The 18,925-nt window shown below is 43.1% G+C and overlaps 1 protein-coding gene across 7 annotated transcripts in view; it reads right to left on the bottom strand.

Annotated features, from left to right (window-relative positions):
• The window catches only part of CERS3 (ceramide synthase 3), a 46,511-nt gene that overhangs the window by 13,574 nt on the left and 14,012 nt on the right, over nucleotides 1–18,925 (bottom strand). For all 7 annotated transcript variants that reach the window (XM_032700083.1, XM_032700080.1, XM_032700081.1 and 4 more), the window contains 9 exons: nucleotides 17,275–17,457; nucleotides 15,673–15,790; nucleotides 13,498–13,616; nucleotides 9,802–9,859; nucleotides 8,888–8,938; nucleotides 7,894–7,986; nucleotides 7,510–7,638; nucleotides 5,448–5,554; nucleotides 3,937–4,093 (listed from right to left, as the gene is read on the bottom strand). In XM_032700083.1, the coding sequence (XP_032555974.1) occupies nucleotides 3,937–4,093; nucleotides 5,448–5,554; nucleotides 7,510–7,638; nucleotides 7,894–7,986; nucleotides 8,888–8,938; nucleotides 9,802–9,859; nucleotides 13,498–13,616; nucleotides 15,673–15,790; nucleotides 17,275–17,456 (1,014 nt within the window). In that variant the 5' untranslated portion in view covers nucleotide 17,457. The remainder of the gene's footprint in view (nucleotides 1–3,936; nucleotides 4,094–5,447; nucleotides 5,555–7,509; nucleotides 7,639–7,893; nucleotides 7,987–8,887; nucleotides 8,939–9,801; nucleotides 9,860–13,497; nucleotides 13,617–15,672; nucleotides 15,791–17,274; nucleotides 17,458–18,925) is intronic.

The following is an 18,925-nucleotide window of genomic DNA, read 5'->3' as shown; positions in this document are numbered from 1 at the left end:
CCACAGCACTCAGAGAACTGATGAGTGACTCTTGTTTAATTCAGCTAAACCAGGAGGTTTTAACCACTGTGGGTCCACGGCCTGATTCTAAAGGATACAGATCAAAAAAAAAAAACCATAAAGCACAAAATGCTGCAGTGGGATAATGATGCCTGGAAACAGCAGAAGTATCATAACAAGCACCTCCCAGCTCTCATTTCAACCCCAAAATAGTATTTTCTTATCGTTTTCAGCTTTCTCTACTCTGTTGTTAGTCAACTCGTCCTGTTTCCTTGGGAATTTGGAACAAATAAGGAATGAACAAATCATACACCCAACCAAAGCCTCTAAAAACCTGCTTACCAAGTACAAAATGCCAAAGGCATATTGAGGATACACAGGGTTTTAAAGAGTGACAGGTCCAAAGTCCTGCTCTACAGCAGTGCAGGGACTTTTCTGCTTCAGGAAGAGGAAAGAACCAGAGGGAATCCAACAAAACTGACACTGATGACTCCTAAATAACGGCAACCACCAGTGAGCAGCTCACTGTGTTACTTGAAGGTGCTCTGATGGTGACAAAACCATTACAGGAGAAAGAAAACCTCCTCCTGGTCACATCACAGCCAGTTAGGAACCTGTCACTGCCCTCCTTCGATGGACTTTGCATCAGCCCTGAGGTATCCCAGTCATGTGGACACCATTCCCATTTCCTACAACTTACACATATTTTTGGAGACTTAAAGCACCGAAGTCTCAAAACCTTAACTCAGTGTGTAATGAGTTTAACATATATTTTACATCTTAATTTGCCATAATAACGTAGCTATAAGCTGCTGTCATTCACCCCCTCTTTGTGACCTTGGAAATAAAATGTTAGATCTCCATGGGATTTTCCTGGCGAGATGGTTTAAATCAGTGCACATGTACATACTCCTCTGTATGTTTTTTCAATTTTCCTAAAATATTCTCATATGTGCAGACATGATGACTAGACATGTTTCAGTGGTGCTTGAAACTCGATACAAGTGGGTAATTTAACCATGTAATTGAACAATATTACAGAAACACGGGGAGTTTCCTAGCAACAAAAAGGCCTTGGACATCAAGATGGCAGCAAACGTTGCAATTGCCTGACCCAACTTGAAAGGAAACTGCTCTGAAGAATATTCTCCTTCCTCTCACAGCACAACTGATACATGGCTACAGGTCTGACCTTGAGGGGATTTTCCTGCATGCCTCACTCATCCACAGGGTCACAAATGTCATATGGGAAAGAGCATTTAGGGAATATTTTATGTTTTCCAGAAGTGACAATAATTGATTTGAAAAATTTAGTTTTCTTGCACCCTCAAGTTTGCCACCATGGAAAATAAAGAGCTGCTTAGTGTGAGTAGCTGAGTGCAGCTCAGCTTGTGGGTGCAGAATTCCCCCTTGTTAGGGGGGAATTCCTGGAGGACTGGGCCAAGGGAAAGGTGGCACCAGTGCTGTGAGCCTGGAGACCACCAGTGCTGCTCTGTGCCACCAAAGACCCCCGTGGCTGAGGGAACACAACACAGATGGACAGAGCAAGATCATCTCCCTTCTTCCCTTTTCCTTCATTTTCATTCATCTCTGGCTGCAGCATTTGGGAGGAGGAAAACCACAAGATTTGGGGTCCAAGTTCCTTTTTGCTGAAGCAAATCAGTCAGCTGAGCTATCCCAGAGGACTGAGGATAACTGTGCCCTTCATTGGTGCAGAGAGGAGGTGACATCTGAGATGAAGAGCTTCTGAGTAGCAAAAGCCATCTCCTCCTGCATGGAGGAACCAACCCTCGAGGCTGCAGTGACCCCAAAACCCCAGGGTGGCTCAAGGCACAGAGAGCACTGAAAAAATTCCTTACACCCTCCTCTGCTCTGAGCTTCCTTCAGTTAAACAACAACATAAGCCTCTATTCCCAGTTCCACCATGACTTCATTTTTCCATCTGAAGGAGCTTAAACTGTTGCTTCAAGAAAAACACCAAAAATTGCCTGTTTTCTGAATGAAAACTTAAGAGCCTCGGGCAGAGAGACAAACCCCTTCTGACACAAGGATGATGGTCTACTGGTATTTCCCTAAAATAGCAGCAGCTATTTGTGTGGAGTGTGTCTCTAACAAAGATGTTGGTATAAAAACACTGCCTTGCCAACACCATTCTTGTCAACGTTCCCTTTCCAGCTCTGGAGGCACTGGCTGCTTTCACAGCCAAGTTTGCCACCGCTATGGAAAACAGGCTGCACATGCAAGCCAGCTGAAGTCATCCAGACTGAAAAGGGCTCAGGCTGCTGCTGCTACCACTGTAAAAATGTTATTTGGAAAGCCTTCTTCTCAGAGAGCTGTATAAGGAATCAGAAATCCGTGGCAGGGATGCAGGCTTGGTGCTTTCCCATTTTTTAGCAGTGACGGACGCGACAAAGCTCCGGTGTGGAAATGAAACATCTCTGCCCCTGACAAAGGCACGTGAGCAGGGCAGGGTGGCCTTATATAGCTGGGCTGGCCATGTCCTCTGTGCCACCTCTGTGCACTCTCAGAACCTCAAGCAGCAGGGATGGAGAGCTCTGCTGCAGGGCAAGGGGATGTCTCTCCATTTCATCAGAGGGGTTGAGCAAGAACAGCACAGAGACACGGCCGACATCACAAAAGAAAACAAGAAGTAAATCCCTTTCACACTCCATAAGTCAGGCCAGAAATAATTTTGTAATTAGTCAAACAGAGGTAAATGACATGTAAAATTTACAAGCTTTTCAGTGTCTAAGGGAACAGAGAAGCTTGTTTTAGCAGCAGAATGACCCAAACAATTTCTTCCACAGATTTGTCCCTTATGTGCAGCTGTTTGCTGAGTTTAGAACTGCAGTTTTCTTCCAGGGCAGACACTGGGTCTCCCTGTGATACCCAGCTGTCTATTTGCATATGATCTTATGGAATCCAATAATTATAGGATGGTTTCTGTTAGCAGTAAACCAACAATTAAATACAGGAGACAGGAATATTTCTGTTTCCTTCAGATTCTTCACAGCATTAACTGCTTCAGATAAAAGGACAGAGTCAGTTCAAGTAACTTTTGCTTCTTGAGCCTCAAAAGAAATACCATTTTTCAGCAGCATGATTTAAGTTTCATCTTAACTAGAAAAAGATGCTTGCCAGTGCTTATCCCAAGTCTTAGAGACATTCTCCCAAGTCCTTCTCTTTAATGTTTTTTGCTCAGCGTTCCACCTACACTGCACCCCACTGCCACTTCACGGCACGAGAATAATGTGACTACCTCAGGCAATCAAACAAGACATAAATGGCAGTTTTCTTTAGAGGTTTTTCCTACATGAGTTTTCTCTCCAAGGTGAAAGCAGATAATGCAGCACCAGACTTGCACTGTTTCTCTGCTCCAGCTGAATAGCACAGTATTTCATTGTGCCATAATATAATACCAGTTCAGCTTCATATGGTTTTCTTAATCCAAAACCAGTGCTCACATTTAGTTGACTTCATATTTAGACAAACCTGAGGAACTTTAACTATTGCAGAAAACTTGTAGTCAAAGATCTCATCACTCACCTCTCCTCTCCTTGTTTTGGTACATTCCTACAAAGTCCAGTGACAAAAGATTGCTTTCACTTGGAACACAGGAATTCCTAAAGAGTTCTGCACCACCTTTGGGCTTCAGTTTTGGGGGGAGCTCATTTCTCATTTACTATCAGTGCAAAACATCAGATACAGACAAAAAAAAAGGTTCTAGTTGAAGTTTTGATATTCTGACGTATGACTTGAGGTCTGACAATGAAAGGGACAAAGCACATTTGAACATCTCTATACTTTGCAGATCCCTATAAAAAATACCGACTTGAAAGTTCAGGAAAACATAATTAAATTCCAAGTTAATCTATTGGAAATACTGGCATCTGTTTGATAATTCACACATCTTTATGAAGAAGCGAAATTTCTTACCTTTAGGAAAACGAACCTTTTCAAAATCTTGTAGATTAGGTAACCCCAGTATAAATGCAGGCCTTGGAGGATCAACAGCATCCCATTGAATAAAAAATAGGCTATGACAGGAGTCGTGGAATAGTAGGTTGGCAGATAGAGTGTGGCACGAAGAATCCTAAAAAACAAAGGTCACTGTTACAGTGCAAGATTTCTTCTCTATTTACACTTATTTCTAATGTCACATTCCCAACTGATTAATATTAAAAAGCTCTGCAAAGATGGCAGATTAATTAACAAGCTCTGTCTTAACTAGATTATGCATCTCCATTGAAATACAGACTTCAGAAGATGAGAAATCTGAGTCTGGCATGAAAGTATTCTAAATGAGGTTAGAAAAAAAGCCCTGTTTTTTAGATCTTCACCTCTGTGTGGTCTGGATACTGTGCAACTCAGATCTTGCCTAGGCCTTTTTTAATGTAAATTCTCCCTAATCTGAAATCTATACTCCAGAGAAAATCCTACAGGATTTGCTACAGGGCTTTTTGTTAATTAACATATGTTTTGTCCATCTTCAGACTTCACTACTTCCATATTATTTGGGGCTTTTTAAGTCCCTTTAATCTCATGTTTTGCTTCTGAGCTCAAGAACTGTAGAACAAGAAACTCAGTGAAGCAAAATGATTGGAGATCACTTGTACAGTTAATCAGAAAATCACAATAAAGTGAAAGACATCAGCCTTTCTGAAGGAAAATACTACAGGAAATTAAAGCCTTGTGTTGATCAGTGTTCAGAACCCTTAATTTAAGCAGCTTGAGCCTCTAAGGGTTTGTCCACGTGCAGGGAGGGGCATGAAGGCAAATTAGGGCTGTGAATGTGAAACACATTAAACACTTTTAATAGCTAAACACACTAAGCACAGTAAGCACCCATGTGGATACTCCAAAGCAGATTAAATTATGGCACTCCAAAGGCATCCAAGTATTTAGCAAGTTAAGATTTATTTGTGTTGACTCCATGAATTAATTGGTTCACCTTCACTCCTCTGAGTGCTCCTCGCGTGGGTGAGTGAGGTGAGGCACCACCCCAGAACTGGGGAGCAGAAGGAAGACTCTACAAAAATTGAACTACAATCACATACTCTGACTTTGCAGCTACAGCAGGAGGGGTGGAACGAAAGGGAAAATGATTTCTCCTGGTTAAGTAGCTCAACCCCCTTGAAAATGCAGGAGCTCACAGCATTTAACTATGATTTACAGCAACAAGTTAAATAATACATAAAAGCCTTTTTTTAGGTTAGCAGATCTTCAAGAGGCTCCTTTAAGACTATTTTCACTTAAGAACTTTTAAAGAAAATGACAGTTTCTGTCAACTCTTCTTCCTATTCCTTAGTAGCCAACAATAATGACAATTCTGCTTCTGCTCTTTAAAGTCCAATCCATTCCTCCCCTTTTCCCATCCCAACCAACAGTAACCTCTCAGGGGAGTGGGAATGAAGTAAAAGCCTGTGACTCCATTAAATGTTGCTTACCAGAAGGGGAACAGGATGATCCTGGTGATGAAGAATGCGATAGAGAAGATGATAAAGAGTATATTGCAGGTTTTCTCCCAGTGAGCATAATTAAACATCTTGGCTGCCTGCAGAGGGTAGAAACCACCAAATGTATTGTAAATATTCTCTGAAATAAATTCTGTACTTTCATAAATAAAGACTCATCTTCCACCTAAGCAGGAAGAAAATTTCCTCCCAGTTTGACATGTAAAGCAAGCATATTACTGGTACCTAATAAAGCAGCATCAGAACAGATGCTTTGTTTATATTTCTCCTTTCATCCTAAAGGAAAGGACTCTGTATCAAAGGCCTAAAGAGCAGCTCTCCAACCAGAATATCCAAGTGTTGTGGAAACACAAAGTGCTCTTGCCAACAGAGGTAATTCCTCATTTTTCTACCAGACTCCAGACAGGCTGAGTCCAAGAGAAGCTGCTCAGGAGTGGTGGTGGCCCCTCTCACACAGGTGCTCTGGTACATGCCTGTTACTGACCCTCCTCTGGGCCTAATTTAGCTTCTGTTTTCTCCTTTTTGAGAGCAGGAGATCTTAGTGCTGGTCTCTATCCCACTCAGAAAGGTTGTAATTGCTGCTTCTCCCCTCAATGAACCCTACAGAGCTCTGCACATTCCATCAGGAACCACCTTGGGCACGGCTGAACAGAACAGCTGTTCTCAAGTGTGAGCAAAGCTTCAGGTGCCAAGCTTAAGTTTTAAACAAGCAGTCTGATTAATTATTTTTTCCCCTTCTTTTTTTGAGTGGCAGGATTAAGTCATGCTGGTACTCAACTTCAGTTTCCATCCAAGTGCTGTCCTACCAGTTTCCAGCTCAAATGTCTGTAGGGCCCTCAGTTAATTGGAGCACAGAGCAATTCAAGATTAGAGGTAATTCAGCAAAAAATCCTGTTTAATTTGGACCAATCCCAACTTTATGACCCCCCAATTAGTTGGTCCAATATAACAGATTGAGTATGAGGAACAAAAATGGGCAGTGACAGATAATAACCTAAAAGGGCTGCTTTTAGGCACTGCCACCAAAACAGGTGATGAAACTGTGCTCTCAATCCCCGTGTTATAAACTCAAGAGAACTCTATTGAAGGAAACATAATTTGTTTGTCTTTCAAGAAACCCAGCAGCAAGTCTGTATGACCACAGTGCAGAACTGAACACTTAAACACTTCCAAACATTGATATTTAGTTCAGGGAAGGGACTTCTCCTTCAGCACAGCGGAAGAAACTTCTTTTCTGCCAGTAGGTACCTGTGACATCTTGTTCAGGGACAGCTTGAGTGTCTCCAGCCTGAAGTGTTTAATGCAGAGGTACCCTTGGGTCAACACAGGGGGGTGCATGATGACAACAGTAAAGCCAATTTGGAGAGTCATAGAATCATAGGAGAAATAATCAAAATTCTGGCTGCTAAATTTGCTTGTGAATTGGTGTCATGACAAGCTGTTCACAGGCTAGACAGGACAAGAGGACAGAGCCTCAAGCTGCACCACGGGAGGGTCAGGTTGGACATCAGGAGAAATTTCTTCACAGAAAGGTTGTTCAGGCATTGAAGGTGCTGCCCAGGGAGGTGGTGGAGTCCCCAGCCCTGGAGCTGTTCAAGGAACAACTGGATGTGGCACTCAGTGCTCTGGTTTAGCTGAGAAGGTGATGATTGATCAAAGGTTGGACTCAATCTTGGAGGTCTTTTCCAACCCAACTGATTCTGTGATCATCCTGGTCTAATTTTAACAATGAAACAAGAACAACCCAGGGAATCAGCTGGATTTCCAGTCCCTGTTCTGTACTGAAGGATTTATCTTCTGCTCTTTCCTCACAATGGATTCTGCAACAGAATATCAAATTATCTAGAAGCTCTTTTTTATCTTACGAGCCGAAATCCGTGAATCCGTGTCAGGAAGGGATCATATGGAACTTGGGGCAAAAAGATTAAAACATCACTGAAAATAACCTGAGCAACAACAACCAAAAAAAATCCCAACTAAACCAAACCAAAACCCGAAACTCAAGCCAAAAAAAAAAGGTGGAGAGCAGAGTTACCTCGAGCCAGAAATCTGCAGTGTCGTGCACAAAGATCACCAGAGTCCCGAGGCGCACGTAGTTACCACACCAAGAGCCACTCATCAACCCGATGGCTGCCAAGTGATGGACAACGTGAGCCATGAAATCCTGTCGGGGACAGGCAAAAAAAAAAAAAAGGAGGTAAAGCCAAGCAAGTACAGCCCTTGAGCGTCTTGTCAGCCCCTGAGGGATGCCCTGGCAGCAGGAATCCTGGATGTGTGTGCAGGGGTGCCAGGCACAGACTGATGCTGCCCTCATGTGGCTGCACCTCATCCAGGATCCAGGCGGGGATTTTCCTCCCAAACACTTTCTCTCTGCTCAGGGAAAGGGAGGTTTTAGCTACAAACAAGCACGACCACTTGCCTTCCTTTTGATGTCGATCCCAAGGGTAAATAAGAGAGACCAGTAAAACCCGATCTCAGCCATGTAGTACCAGTACTGGGATGGCAGCAGGGTCTGTAATGAAGACAAGCACAGTTAACTCTGAGAACAGCAAACAGTAAATGCCAAGTGAAATTACTTCTTTTTTCCTTCCCTGACTTCTCCCGCTTCTCTGCTGAGTCTTGCTTAAAAAATTAAACTCAACTGAATCCCTGTTCTGGGCTTCATTAAGAAGGATGTTCTGGGAGCCAAATATTTTAACCTTTGCTCAGCCCAAAAATCACAATTTCTGCAGTTCCTCCCAGACCTCTGAATTTTAACATGCTTTTCGCCACGTTTTTGTCAGAGAACTACATACAGAGTCCTTCTGCATTTAATTACAAACAACTGCAAATAAACCCCCTCCATTTCGGTGAACAATTAACATATTAAATATTCACACTTCCCACATGTGAAATGTCCATTATTTATGCTTAAATCCCATGGATCTGCTGGCAGGATGCTGGGCTTGGCTGCTCCCTTGGGTCAAGACATTGCCCAAGTGGCAGGTGTGTACAAGGAGCTGGGAAAACTCAGCTGGGAGGTAGGATTCCTTTTGTTCCTGGCCCCTGCTTAGGACAAGGATAAGAAGATTTATAAAAATAAGAGTGCCCTGAAGGATTGCAGGGCCTGGAGCAGTGCAGGGGTTCTACACTGAAACTGGGAGCACCCATAACATCTCCAGTGTGCAACTGGTATGCTGGGGTGGGTGGAAATAACCGTGGCCTGGCTGGAGAGGGGAGTTGCAGCACGGGCAGATGCCAGGGAAGCCCTGGAACAGTGAGCAGGACTTCCCAAAAACAAGGCAAGAGGCTCTGGTGCCACACCTCTTCAGGTGGTGCCTGTTGGGAGGGAAAAGGCTGCTGCAGATTGGAAGGGGCAATGGGGAAATACCGGGAATGCCTGGAGGCCGATGGCCAGCTCCCAAAGAGCTCACCTGAAACGGGTATCCAGCCCACGTCTGCCAGATGTCGTAAAACCAGGGTTTCTGGGGAAGACACAGGATTGAGAATCTGCTCAGCTCAGCAACAATCACCATCTTAACTCACAGCCTTCACTGCTTAAAATTTCCCCAAGTGGAGCAGGCTAAGAAACTGCAATACTGATAACTGTTCTCCACCAGTTTCCAGAGGGATCTCACATCTCAGATTTATTATATTGGTCCCAGGTTTCTGGCTTCCTTTCAGGACACCTGAAACGTTCCAGTTCATCATTTCATCATCCAAAGCAGTGGGTGTGTGTTTTATTACTGCAATTACTCAAGATATGTTGCCACAGTGATTGAATTTGCTGTGTTTACCAGTCACACACTCCACTGGTTCATGATGATAAACAGTGTTTGGGGAGAGGAGCCAGATGAACGTGGACACGCCGGGATCTGTTCCGCTGCTCAGGGGAAGCATTAATGACACCCCAGGCAGGGCTCACACGCTTACAAGCAGCACTCTCCCTGTTATTCCCAACTTCTGACTCAGCAGCAACACCTCAGTAAATAGCTGTGACCCCCAAAAATGCTGCCAGAAAAAAAAGGTTTATGGCCTCCTCTGAGGAAAACACAGCCATGTGATGTGTTTGTAGGTGTTAACAAGGCGTGCTGTAAAACCATCTGCGTGACTTCTTAAAACTTGCCTTACAAATACTGATTACTCATAAATTCCTCTATCACAGAAGGTCAAAAGTTAATTTAAAAATTAAATCTCAGTGCATACTGCAGCCCATCCTCTAGATTACACACACCAAGGATGTGAACACACAGAGCCACCGAAATCACTGGCTCTTTCAATGGACTTCAAGAAATCAGTCCTTATTTTGTTAAAAAGATGGTATCAATGTTTCAGGAAGTTAACTTACATCATACAGAAATATAAATCCAACAATGGAGGATGTCAGATAGAATGAGAAACGCCAGCTGCAAAATTAAAGTGAAAAAAATACAAACAAAGCATTATATTTTGTAGAGATATTGTCCTGAGCCAGGATTACTGCAAATCACTGTATATCACAGACAATCTTCACATAAATGTGGCCTCACACTCTACATCAAGGGTTGTCACACATTAACTGTATCTGAATTATTAATATTTAAATACTTAAGCTTTGACTAATTGCTAAGGTAGCAAATTCTTTTACATGATCACAACACAGATATTAGGATTGTGATGACAGCTGTAATTTTCCAGCCAGGCATGAACTGATTAAGAGAATGATCACAACAAGTGTAACAAATCCCCTAAAAATTCATGTTTGATAACCCCAACCTTTTCCATTGTATCAATCCCTCTAAAATATTCACACAGGACTGAGAACACCCCACAGTTCCCTGACTGCAGAAGGTGTCTCAGCCCACACTTCCCAATCTGACCAGTCACTGTGTGCACCAACAGTGACCTGTTCCAGTCACTGGGTTCATTTCTCTTCATCTCTCAACACCAGCTGTTGACAACAGGAGGATCTTACGAAACTTCAACAACTACTGGATTAGTTTATGTATTACAGAGGTCTGAATTAACTATAAACTTCAATCTTTCACTAGGTGTGCCAGAATTTAGCCTGATCTAAGCTTTCTGTGGATTACATGGATATCCAGCAAGGCAGATAAAACTTCCAGGTTTGCACCACGGATCTGCTCTGTCAGCAAAGGGGAAAAAGCTCTTGTGCATCTCAGTGAACCGTGGTGCTGCTTTCCTAGGTGTCAGAGCAGGATACTGTGACTTGGAGCCAGCAGTCCTGTAATGACTCTGGAGCCTGTGTGGGAGGGATTGTCCCTGGGACTGGGTGTGGCTGCAGCCTCAGCCCAAGTGCTCCCACTCCCACCTCTACAGGTGATGGAAAACTCCTTCCTTTCCACTCTTCCCCTTGGTAGGAACAAGCCTGACCTTCCCCCGGGGAGCTCTGCAAGATTAGTAGGAAAACACTGGAGGACTTCACATGGAAAGAAAGGTCGTGACCACAGGGACAGGCACATGGCCCCAAACCTGCTGAGAGGTTGTTCTAGAACAAGAGGAGAGCAGCCTCCCAGAAAACCTAAATATGAAAAGGAGAGAGCACCTCAAGAACACTGTACCCATGGATTGAGAGATGTATAAAATGAGATTGTGGTCTCTGGCAAACATTAATGAAGTGCCACAAGAGAGAAGGAGATGAGAACCTGGGTGGTAAAAGCAGCCCCTCCTTCCTGAGCCCCACAGTACCTGGAGGGTGATATCCCAGGTGGAAGAATGAGATGTTCAAAGACTGAGACAGCATTTCATGAGAAAAACAACAAACAAAGGATGAGGCCATGGGATGACGGAGGCGAGACAAGATGATGTGTCTCGCCTGTGAAGGAGCTCGGGAAACAATTATAAAATTGCCACTTGATGCACAGGTGATAAACATTTGGTTTCCTTCTCAACTTTAAAGCATCTTTCCTCAGGTGATTTGGAAATAACTCTGCAGAACACCCAAAGCACAGACAGGAAAAATTCAGAGGAAAGTAGGAAAGCAAATGGAAGGGGAGAGAGGGACCCACCAGTAATACCTGGCTCAGAGTTAACCAAGACATGCTAGAAAAAACAACCCTGTGGCACAGGACAGACTTTACACAGGGGCTGGTGCTGCCCTCGTGGCTCCTGTTTCACACAAGGGAGGTGTGAGTGGTCCAGTGGATATGGCAGGACTGATTCTGTGTTGGCTGTAAAGTGGTTTTCTGAATCAGACCCAAAGCACAGAGCACCTACAAGGCTGTGCCATTAGTCCCCAGCCCTACAAACATATATTGAACACACTTGGCAATAAAGAGTGCTTCAGATGAACTCATTACACTGCCAGAGCACTACCTCATCTTGCATTTAGCCAAGCTTCTTTATGAATCTGGTGAACAAAACCTAAGGTAAAACTCATCAAAATTCACCAAATTTTACCCAAGTGCCTTTTAAACTCTGAGCTTTGCCACTAGGGAGAGCACTGAACAACAGCCATGCAAAAAGATTTTCTGATTTAACTTCAGGAATCTTTTCTCTTGAGCTGAAGGTAACAACAAAGAACTTAGTAGGGGAAGTTAAAGGCTAGTAAGTCTCTCAATGCAGGGAAGGTTTCATGCAAAGGGCTTTCCAAACCCCAGTGTTGCTCAACTGGGAGCACTAATAGCCTAAGTATGATTTAGATCTGGCTCATCAGATTTTCCTTGTGATTCAGAAAAATGATCCTGGAGATTGTAGGCTTTCAAAAATTTCAAAATGCTCATAATACTGACTACTAGCGTGGAATAACTCTGTTCCTTGTTTTTTGCCTAGAGAATTATATTCAATTAAATTCCCTGACAAAGAGCAGAGGAAGGTTCACCAAATTGCACAAGAGAAACCTGTTTGTTTCATTCTCACTCGAGCTGCCAGGCAAGTTTGAATCTCAGTTTTTAGCTGTGTGTTACTAGAGACACCCATGGCAGGCAGGTCTTTTAGCAACAGCAGGAAATCTTATTGTCACTTGTGAAACAAAGTTAATTGATCCACAAAACAACAGCAGAAATAAACCTTGGAGACTGGCTTGCCAGGAGAGTTTACTGAAGTCAGACTTCAGAGAGACACACCTCTGTCTGTCAACTGGATTTATGTCCCACAAAGGGACTAAATCATCATACATTGATTCACACTGCAAATAATCGTCATACTCAGCTTTCAGCTCTGCAGCTGTACTTTTAACCCTCAGTCCTTAAGCTGATCTGCAGTAAGAGAAGTTAAATATTACAATTAGGTGAATTTTTGCCAGTGTAGTTACACCAGTCAAAACCCAAATACACAGAGCATTTGGGAAGTGTCTTACAGGGGTACAGTTAATGTCAGTACCCAAGAGGGAGAAGCTACACAAGTAGAGCCACGTCCATTTGGGGATTTGCAATTTGTAGGAGATTTTGGACCACACTTTAATTATTTAAAGTGTTCAGGTATGAGGAAGTTCTCAAAGATGTGTGAAAAATCATATGCAAGAGGTTTTGTAAGTCTTTCCATATTCATTACTCTCACTGGCCCACTCTCATCAGTGTGTTTTAGCTCCTGCTTTGCACAGTGTCCTGTGATGAAGCTGTGACACCTGTCATTTACTTAGGATGCCACTTTTCCTGCTCTTGACCTCACTTCAGTACACATGATACCATCCCAAAATGACAGCGTGGGCTCATACATAAACCAGAGTAAACATTTTTGTTTCCCTATAATTACTGGCAGACAGGAAAATATTTTCCTATTGCCTGCATATTTTCATCCAGCACTTTGTAGCAGGAGCCTACAAATAAATCCATTATTCCATGAGGAGGAAAACTGTAAAATATTTTTAAGTTTTTTTTTTTTTTTTTTTTTCAGGAGAAACAGTAAACCTAATCTTTTAATCACTGTTTGGAGAAATGCTCCCAGCTCCTTTCAACTTGTTTGTGCATTCACAAACCAAAGCCCTCATCAGGCAGACTCAGCTTTCTGGAAACAAGTCCCCCTTAAAAGGCACCTGAGGACCTCAAATTATTATTTTTTTTAAACAGTAAAGCACATAATAACCAAAAGCATTGTCTTTTCTTACAAAGCCTCCCGGAATTTCCGAAGGACTGTTGGGATCTCAAGGTTCCGCCGTCTCCTAAACCACTTCTCCACCAAATGGACGGTACAGTTGCACTTCTTGGCAAGGCCTTGAATCTCTGACTGCAAAAAAATGGAACAGTGTCAGCAGCAAGATGCACTCCAGTGTCACTTCCATTTATTTTGTAGTTCACGGAACAGCTTCCCCAACATCAAAAATATCACCAATATTAAGTATATATGGGGGTATTTTTGAGTAACACTCGCAGAAACCCTGGATTTTTATATATATTTTTGTTTCATTTATTTTTATAAACATATAAATACAAAATATAAATTATATATCTTTATTGATATATTTTATTTATTTATATAAATAAAGCAAGCATGAAATGCACAGATCCACAAACTGTGCTATTGCCTTTCTGGTAGCTCCTGAGAGAGTCAGGATTTCAGAGATGCAAATTTTAGTGCTAGACAAGAGGTTGGGCTGGAGGGGGAAGTGCCTTGTACCAACACATGTGGACGCTGTATCTAATATCTTACCTAATTATAAATAATTATTTGTTTATATTTGAAGGAGTTTCGCAGATGAGACGTGGCCTGGAATTCAGGTGACCTGAGCTCTGTTCTTAAATCTGCACTTCCACAGTACAGAGCAAGTGTCTCTCAGTGAGCAGGATCCAGACTGCCTCCCTTCAACTCCTAAAATAAATCAGGGGTGAAGCACGGCCTGGGAAGTGCCACGGGAATGGGGAATGCCACGCTCAGTGTCTCTGCATCATGTGCTCAGAGGTGAGGCAGCCCTGCTGCACAGCCAGCCCAGCACGTGCTCTGACTCCTGCACTCCAGGGTGCTCAGGGCCCCACGTGCAGCAGCCTGGGGGATTCCTCCCTCTCCTCCATCCCCACGTGTGGGAGGTGTGGGATGACCCCCCCAGGGGCTCAGAGATAGTGTTTGGCTCATCCCTGGGGAGGTTCTTTCCTCCCAAGGCCAGTATGCAAATAGTGGGTGGCAGCAGCAGCGCCTCCACCAAGGTGAGTCCAGTTCAGTTGGTCTCCTACCCTCAGGGAAACCTCTGGAATGTGAGCTACTAAGGCACCTCAGCTACTGGGGAGGGCAGGAGTGCCAACAGCCTGTGTCCAGCCCATCCTGCTGGCTGGGGAGCTCTCCACTTGCCACGCAGGAATATCAACTTTGTGTCAACAGACAAGAGAGACCAAATGCCCTCAACTGCCAGCCAGGCCTCTGCAGGCTTTCCCAGGCACACTGATCCCCAAGCTGGACACCAGAGGAGGCAGCCTGGATCCTTCCCATGCACTCATGAGTATCAAAATGCTGTCCTTCCTTTCAGAGATCCATTGTCAAACTGTCCCATGCAGAAGGAAAGGGTGAAACAGAGACCAGGATACTTGACCAGACAGAGAAGAGCTCATATGTGAACACCAATACATCTATTCCTGATGATATCAGGCAAAAGACACAATAAAAGAATGGCAGAGTTAGGGATAGAATGCAAAGTTCCATGTATCAATAATTATTAACATCCCTCATTACTAGAAAGCATGTATTTCCTTTCCAAACCAGTGTAGGAGCACTGCAGTCATTTGGGAACTGGAGTCAGGTCAGTGAACATTCCGAGGCTGCACTTCCCATCAACAATCAAGTTGCCTCATTTCTGGAGATGACAAACATTGGCTATTCTTTTTTTTCCTTGTTCAATTTTCAAAACAAACAGCAAGGTAATAGAAGGATTGCTTTTCTTTCTCACATGAGCCCGGATTAAGTGTGCAGCAATGTAAGGGATCAAAAGGCTTCCATGCCAGCGTTCCAGCATTATTGCTTGCAATAAATATGGTACCACTTTCCAACAACAGATGTCTGCTGATGTTTCCTCCAGGCAGAAATGAGTTAAAGATAGAACACTGATCTTCACTGGAAGTATTATTAACAGTGTAATCTAGAACAGCATGCCAGAAATTTAAACATCTTAAATGTATTTTCTGTTTCGGATGCCATAAACCCGTGTCAGCAGAACAGCAATGAAAACCCAAATAAATTAAGTCATCTGTCAATCAGCTGGAACTCATGCCATGATGTCATTGCTGATAGCTGACTGAAACAGTAAGAGAGGGATTTTCCAAAAGCAAACCCAGTTTAAAAGAATGAGGATCCTTACTTGGGATGGATGTCTTGAGCACTCCCGGAAATAACTCTCTAAAACAGGATTAGGCTGTGGCTTCACACGTCTTACATTCTTTATACCCAAGGCTTTTGCCAGAGGAATGGCAACATATCTGAAAAGACATACCATAAAAAACTTCAGAAATACGATAGTTACAAGCCCTTGGCTGTTCTCGTGCCAGGATCTGAAGAAAATAGATCTGATGCAATTTAATCTGCTCTGGGAGAGGAAGGGATCTCCCTACAGCTAATCCCAAGAGGGAACCACGGCACATCAGCAGTTACACAACAAAGCAGACCCAGGGACTCCAGTTTGTGGCCATGAAATGATATAAAACTAAAGGGAAGAAAAGGACACAAAAGCCAGGATGTGTTCTTTGGAGGCATGTTGGAGTTCAGCAACAGTTAAGGGAGAGGGGCACGAGATCAGAGCTCTCTCCGTGCGGGCTCCAGGATTGCTACTGGGCTGCTTTCCCTGGTGGCAAAGTCACTGGGAATGTACTTCACGGGGCCACCCCTGCACATGGCCATTCCCTGAGGCTGAAGGCTTCTCTTTCTCTGCCTTTTTCCAACTCAAACTGTTGCAGAGTGTGCCAAGGGCTTCTCCCTTCTGCTTGGGGAGGACTTTCTGAAAAAGCCCTGCTGATATCAGCAATTGATTCCTCATTACTCATAGCCGTGGTCAGTTTTCCCTGGATTCCCTGCAGCCAGATGTGTGGGCTAATTATCCACACCAGTGAGACACACTTGGGCAAGCCTTTACTCAGGAGACACTGGGAATAGTTAGAAACATATGATCCAAATTACTTTAGATTGCCAACATGAGTGATCTTATCTGCTCCTGTTTTAAGTCTGTCCAACTTACGACATTCCGAATTTCCTCATTTTATCCTGAAATAATTATAAAAACCGACTAATCACATTCTTTAGGGGAAAAAAATAGAAAAAAAGGAAATACTTGCAAAAAAGGCACAAATAAATAAGTCAAAGCACTGCAAATCTTAACATAATTGTAGCTTTCTTCTGTGGAGTCAACCCCTGCCTGTCCCCTAAGATTCCAGCTGCAGAAGTAATCTCTCTTTCAGTGCCAAAGTGAGGGGGAAAAAAGGAATCAGCTTTACTAGATCTGCATAAAATGTTCACACAAAACTCTGAGACCCCTCCAGCCTGCTTAGCTTGGCCACAGATGGACACCTGGGATCCATCAGCCTCACACAAATGTTCTGGGGCAGCACCAAACCACAGGAGAGGTTTGGTTGGGAGGACAAATACCTTCTTCACCCTTCCACCAGCGGAGAGAAAGGAAACCCAAAGGGTTTAGAATTAATGGTATCTCTAACAAAAGGAGATAGAAGTATCCAAACATTGTCCTAAGAAAGTGAGATAGAAATATTTTCCTTCTAGATTGGAGCACAGCCACCTGTTCCTAACAGTGGAAACATTTCCCAGTTTTTCACCTGCCATATTATCTGTATCAGATCTTTCTAGCAAACCACCAACTAATCCTCCTTCAAAAAACATAAGAACATTGATCTAAAGATATTTTTAGCATTAATGAGGATTAACCTTAGCATCAAATTGCATTTCTGTCTCTTACCTTTCACAGAAGAATCGGATAATCAGCAATACAAAAGCATATGGAATTGTGGCATATAACTGATGTGGTTTGGGAAAGACAAGGCCATCCCGGTCTACAAAATCTGCCCATGTACAATTGATTGGCATCCAGATATTCTCCCACCAGAACCAGCTGTTGAGTGTCTTTAATATGTAGGCCATGCTATGTTAAAAAAAAAAAAAAAAAAAAAAGATATGATTGAATTTACTCTTCATGTACTAAAAAGAAAATGCATGAAATAAAACATATTGGTGTGTAGAGCCAGTGAAGTCAGTTTGCTTGGGGAAAAAATAAAATCACAGAAGAAACCGAAACCCTCTTGGTGGGATTATAACCCAGCAGAAGATGAAATAATAGAGCTGAATTCTGAGTTGGTATAAACCAATGCAGGCCTTTGAAATCTGCAGGGGGGGGGAGGTAATCTGGGGTCTCATTTCAGTCACTCCCCCTGGACTGCTTAGTACCTGCTCAAATGTGCAATAACAATTTATAATCTATCACACCAATACTAATGAGAATCTTCCCCTGGCTGCCTTCACAGATTAAATATAACAGGGTGGAAGAGTGGAAAAGAAATGAGAAGGTACAGGGGGAACTCAATTTTGTAATAATAAGGACATTTTGCTGTTCAATTACCATTATTTAATATGCTAATAGCCATATATCCTGAATTTGCAGACACCTGTGCACAGGAATAAGTAGAAAAAAATACAGTGCATAGCAAGTTTTTCTGGGAATTGGAGGAAGTACCACGATTTAACTGTGATCAGAACAAAATGTCTAAAACCAGTTCTGGAAGGAAAAAAAAAAAGATTTAACCTCAACAAAAATATTTCATTCTTGTAAAAGTCTCACTTTTAGCCTCTGCATTCAAAATTATGTATTTAGAAATTTCTGTTCTCACTCATTTAGCTGTAAGGACTTCACAGTACAAACATGTTATATATCCTATAAAAATAGGATCATCCTAACACTGAAGAAAAACAGAAGTCACAATAATGTTTTCCATAAGGCTGAAATACATCATTTTTCTATCATTTCAGGGAATAATAAATTTAAATAAATTTTTCCATACTAAGATTTTCCGTAAACCAGGAAAGAGATGAGGAAATAACTGATACTATTGAACCACAGATTTGATGAGGAAACAGCTGAGCTGGGAGGATTTCAAACAAGTCTCCTCCCAGCATCCCACTGGAAGATCCAACAGCAATATCTTTGTAGGGGATCAAGTGATAAGATCAAATCATGCTGAGGTCAGACAGTAGTTCAGACTTTTTCCTGTCCCTCCATATCTGAGCAGGGGCCACAGGACTTTAGTTGAGCCTGGAGCTGGGTCAGGACACGGTGCCTGGTCCACTCACCCTGGCATCCGGATCTGGAATGGATCCCACTTTAATGTACAGCCAAATGAACCATCACTGGGCTTTAGGAAGGACATTGAGTGTGTTCAAAGAAGGGACTGGAGCACAAGTGCTGTGAGGAGCAGCTGAGGGAGCTGGGGGGGCTCAGCCTGGAGAGGAGGAGGCTCAGGGGAGACCTCCTCACTCTACAACTCCCTGACAGGAGGGGGGAGCCGGGTGGGGGGCAGGTTCTTCTCCCAGGCAACCAGAAGTAGGACAAGAGGGCA

This window comes from Chiroxiphia lanceolata, chromosome 12, assembly GCF_009829145.1.
Source record: "Chiroxiphia lanceolata isolate bChiLan1 chromosome 12, bChiLan1.pri, whole genome shotgun sequence".
Taxonomy (NCBI): Eukaryota; Metazoa; Chordata; class Aves; order Passeriformes; family Pipridae; genus Chiroxiphia; species Chiroxiphia lanceolata.
Note: the sequence above shows the minus strand (reverse complement) of the source record. Positions and strands in the feature narration are given on the sequence as shown.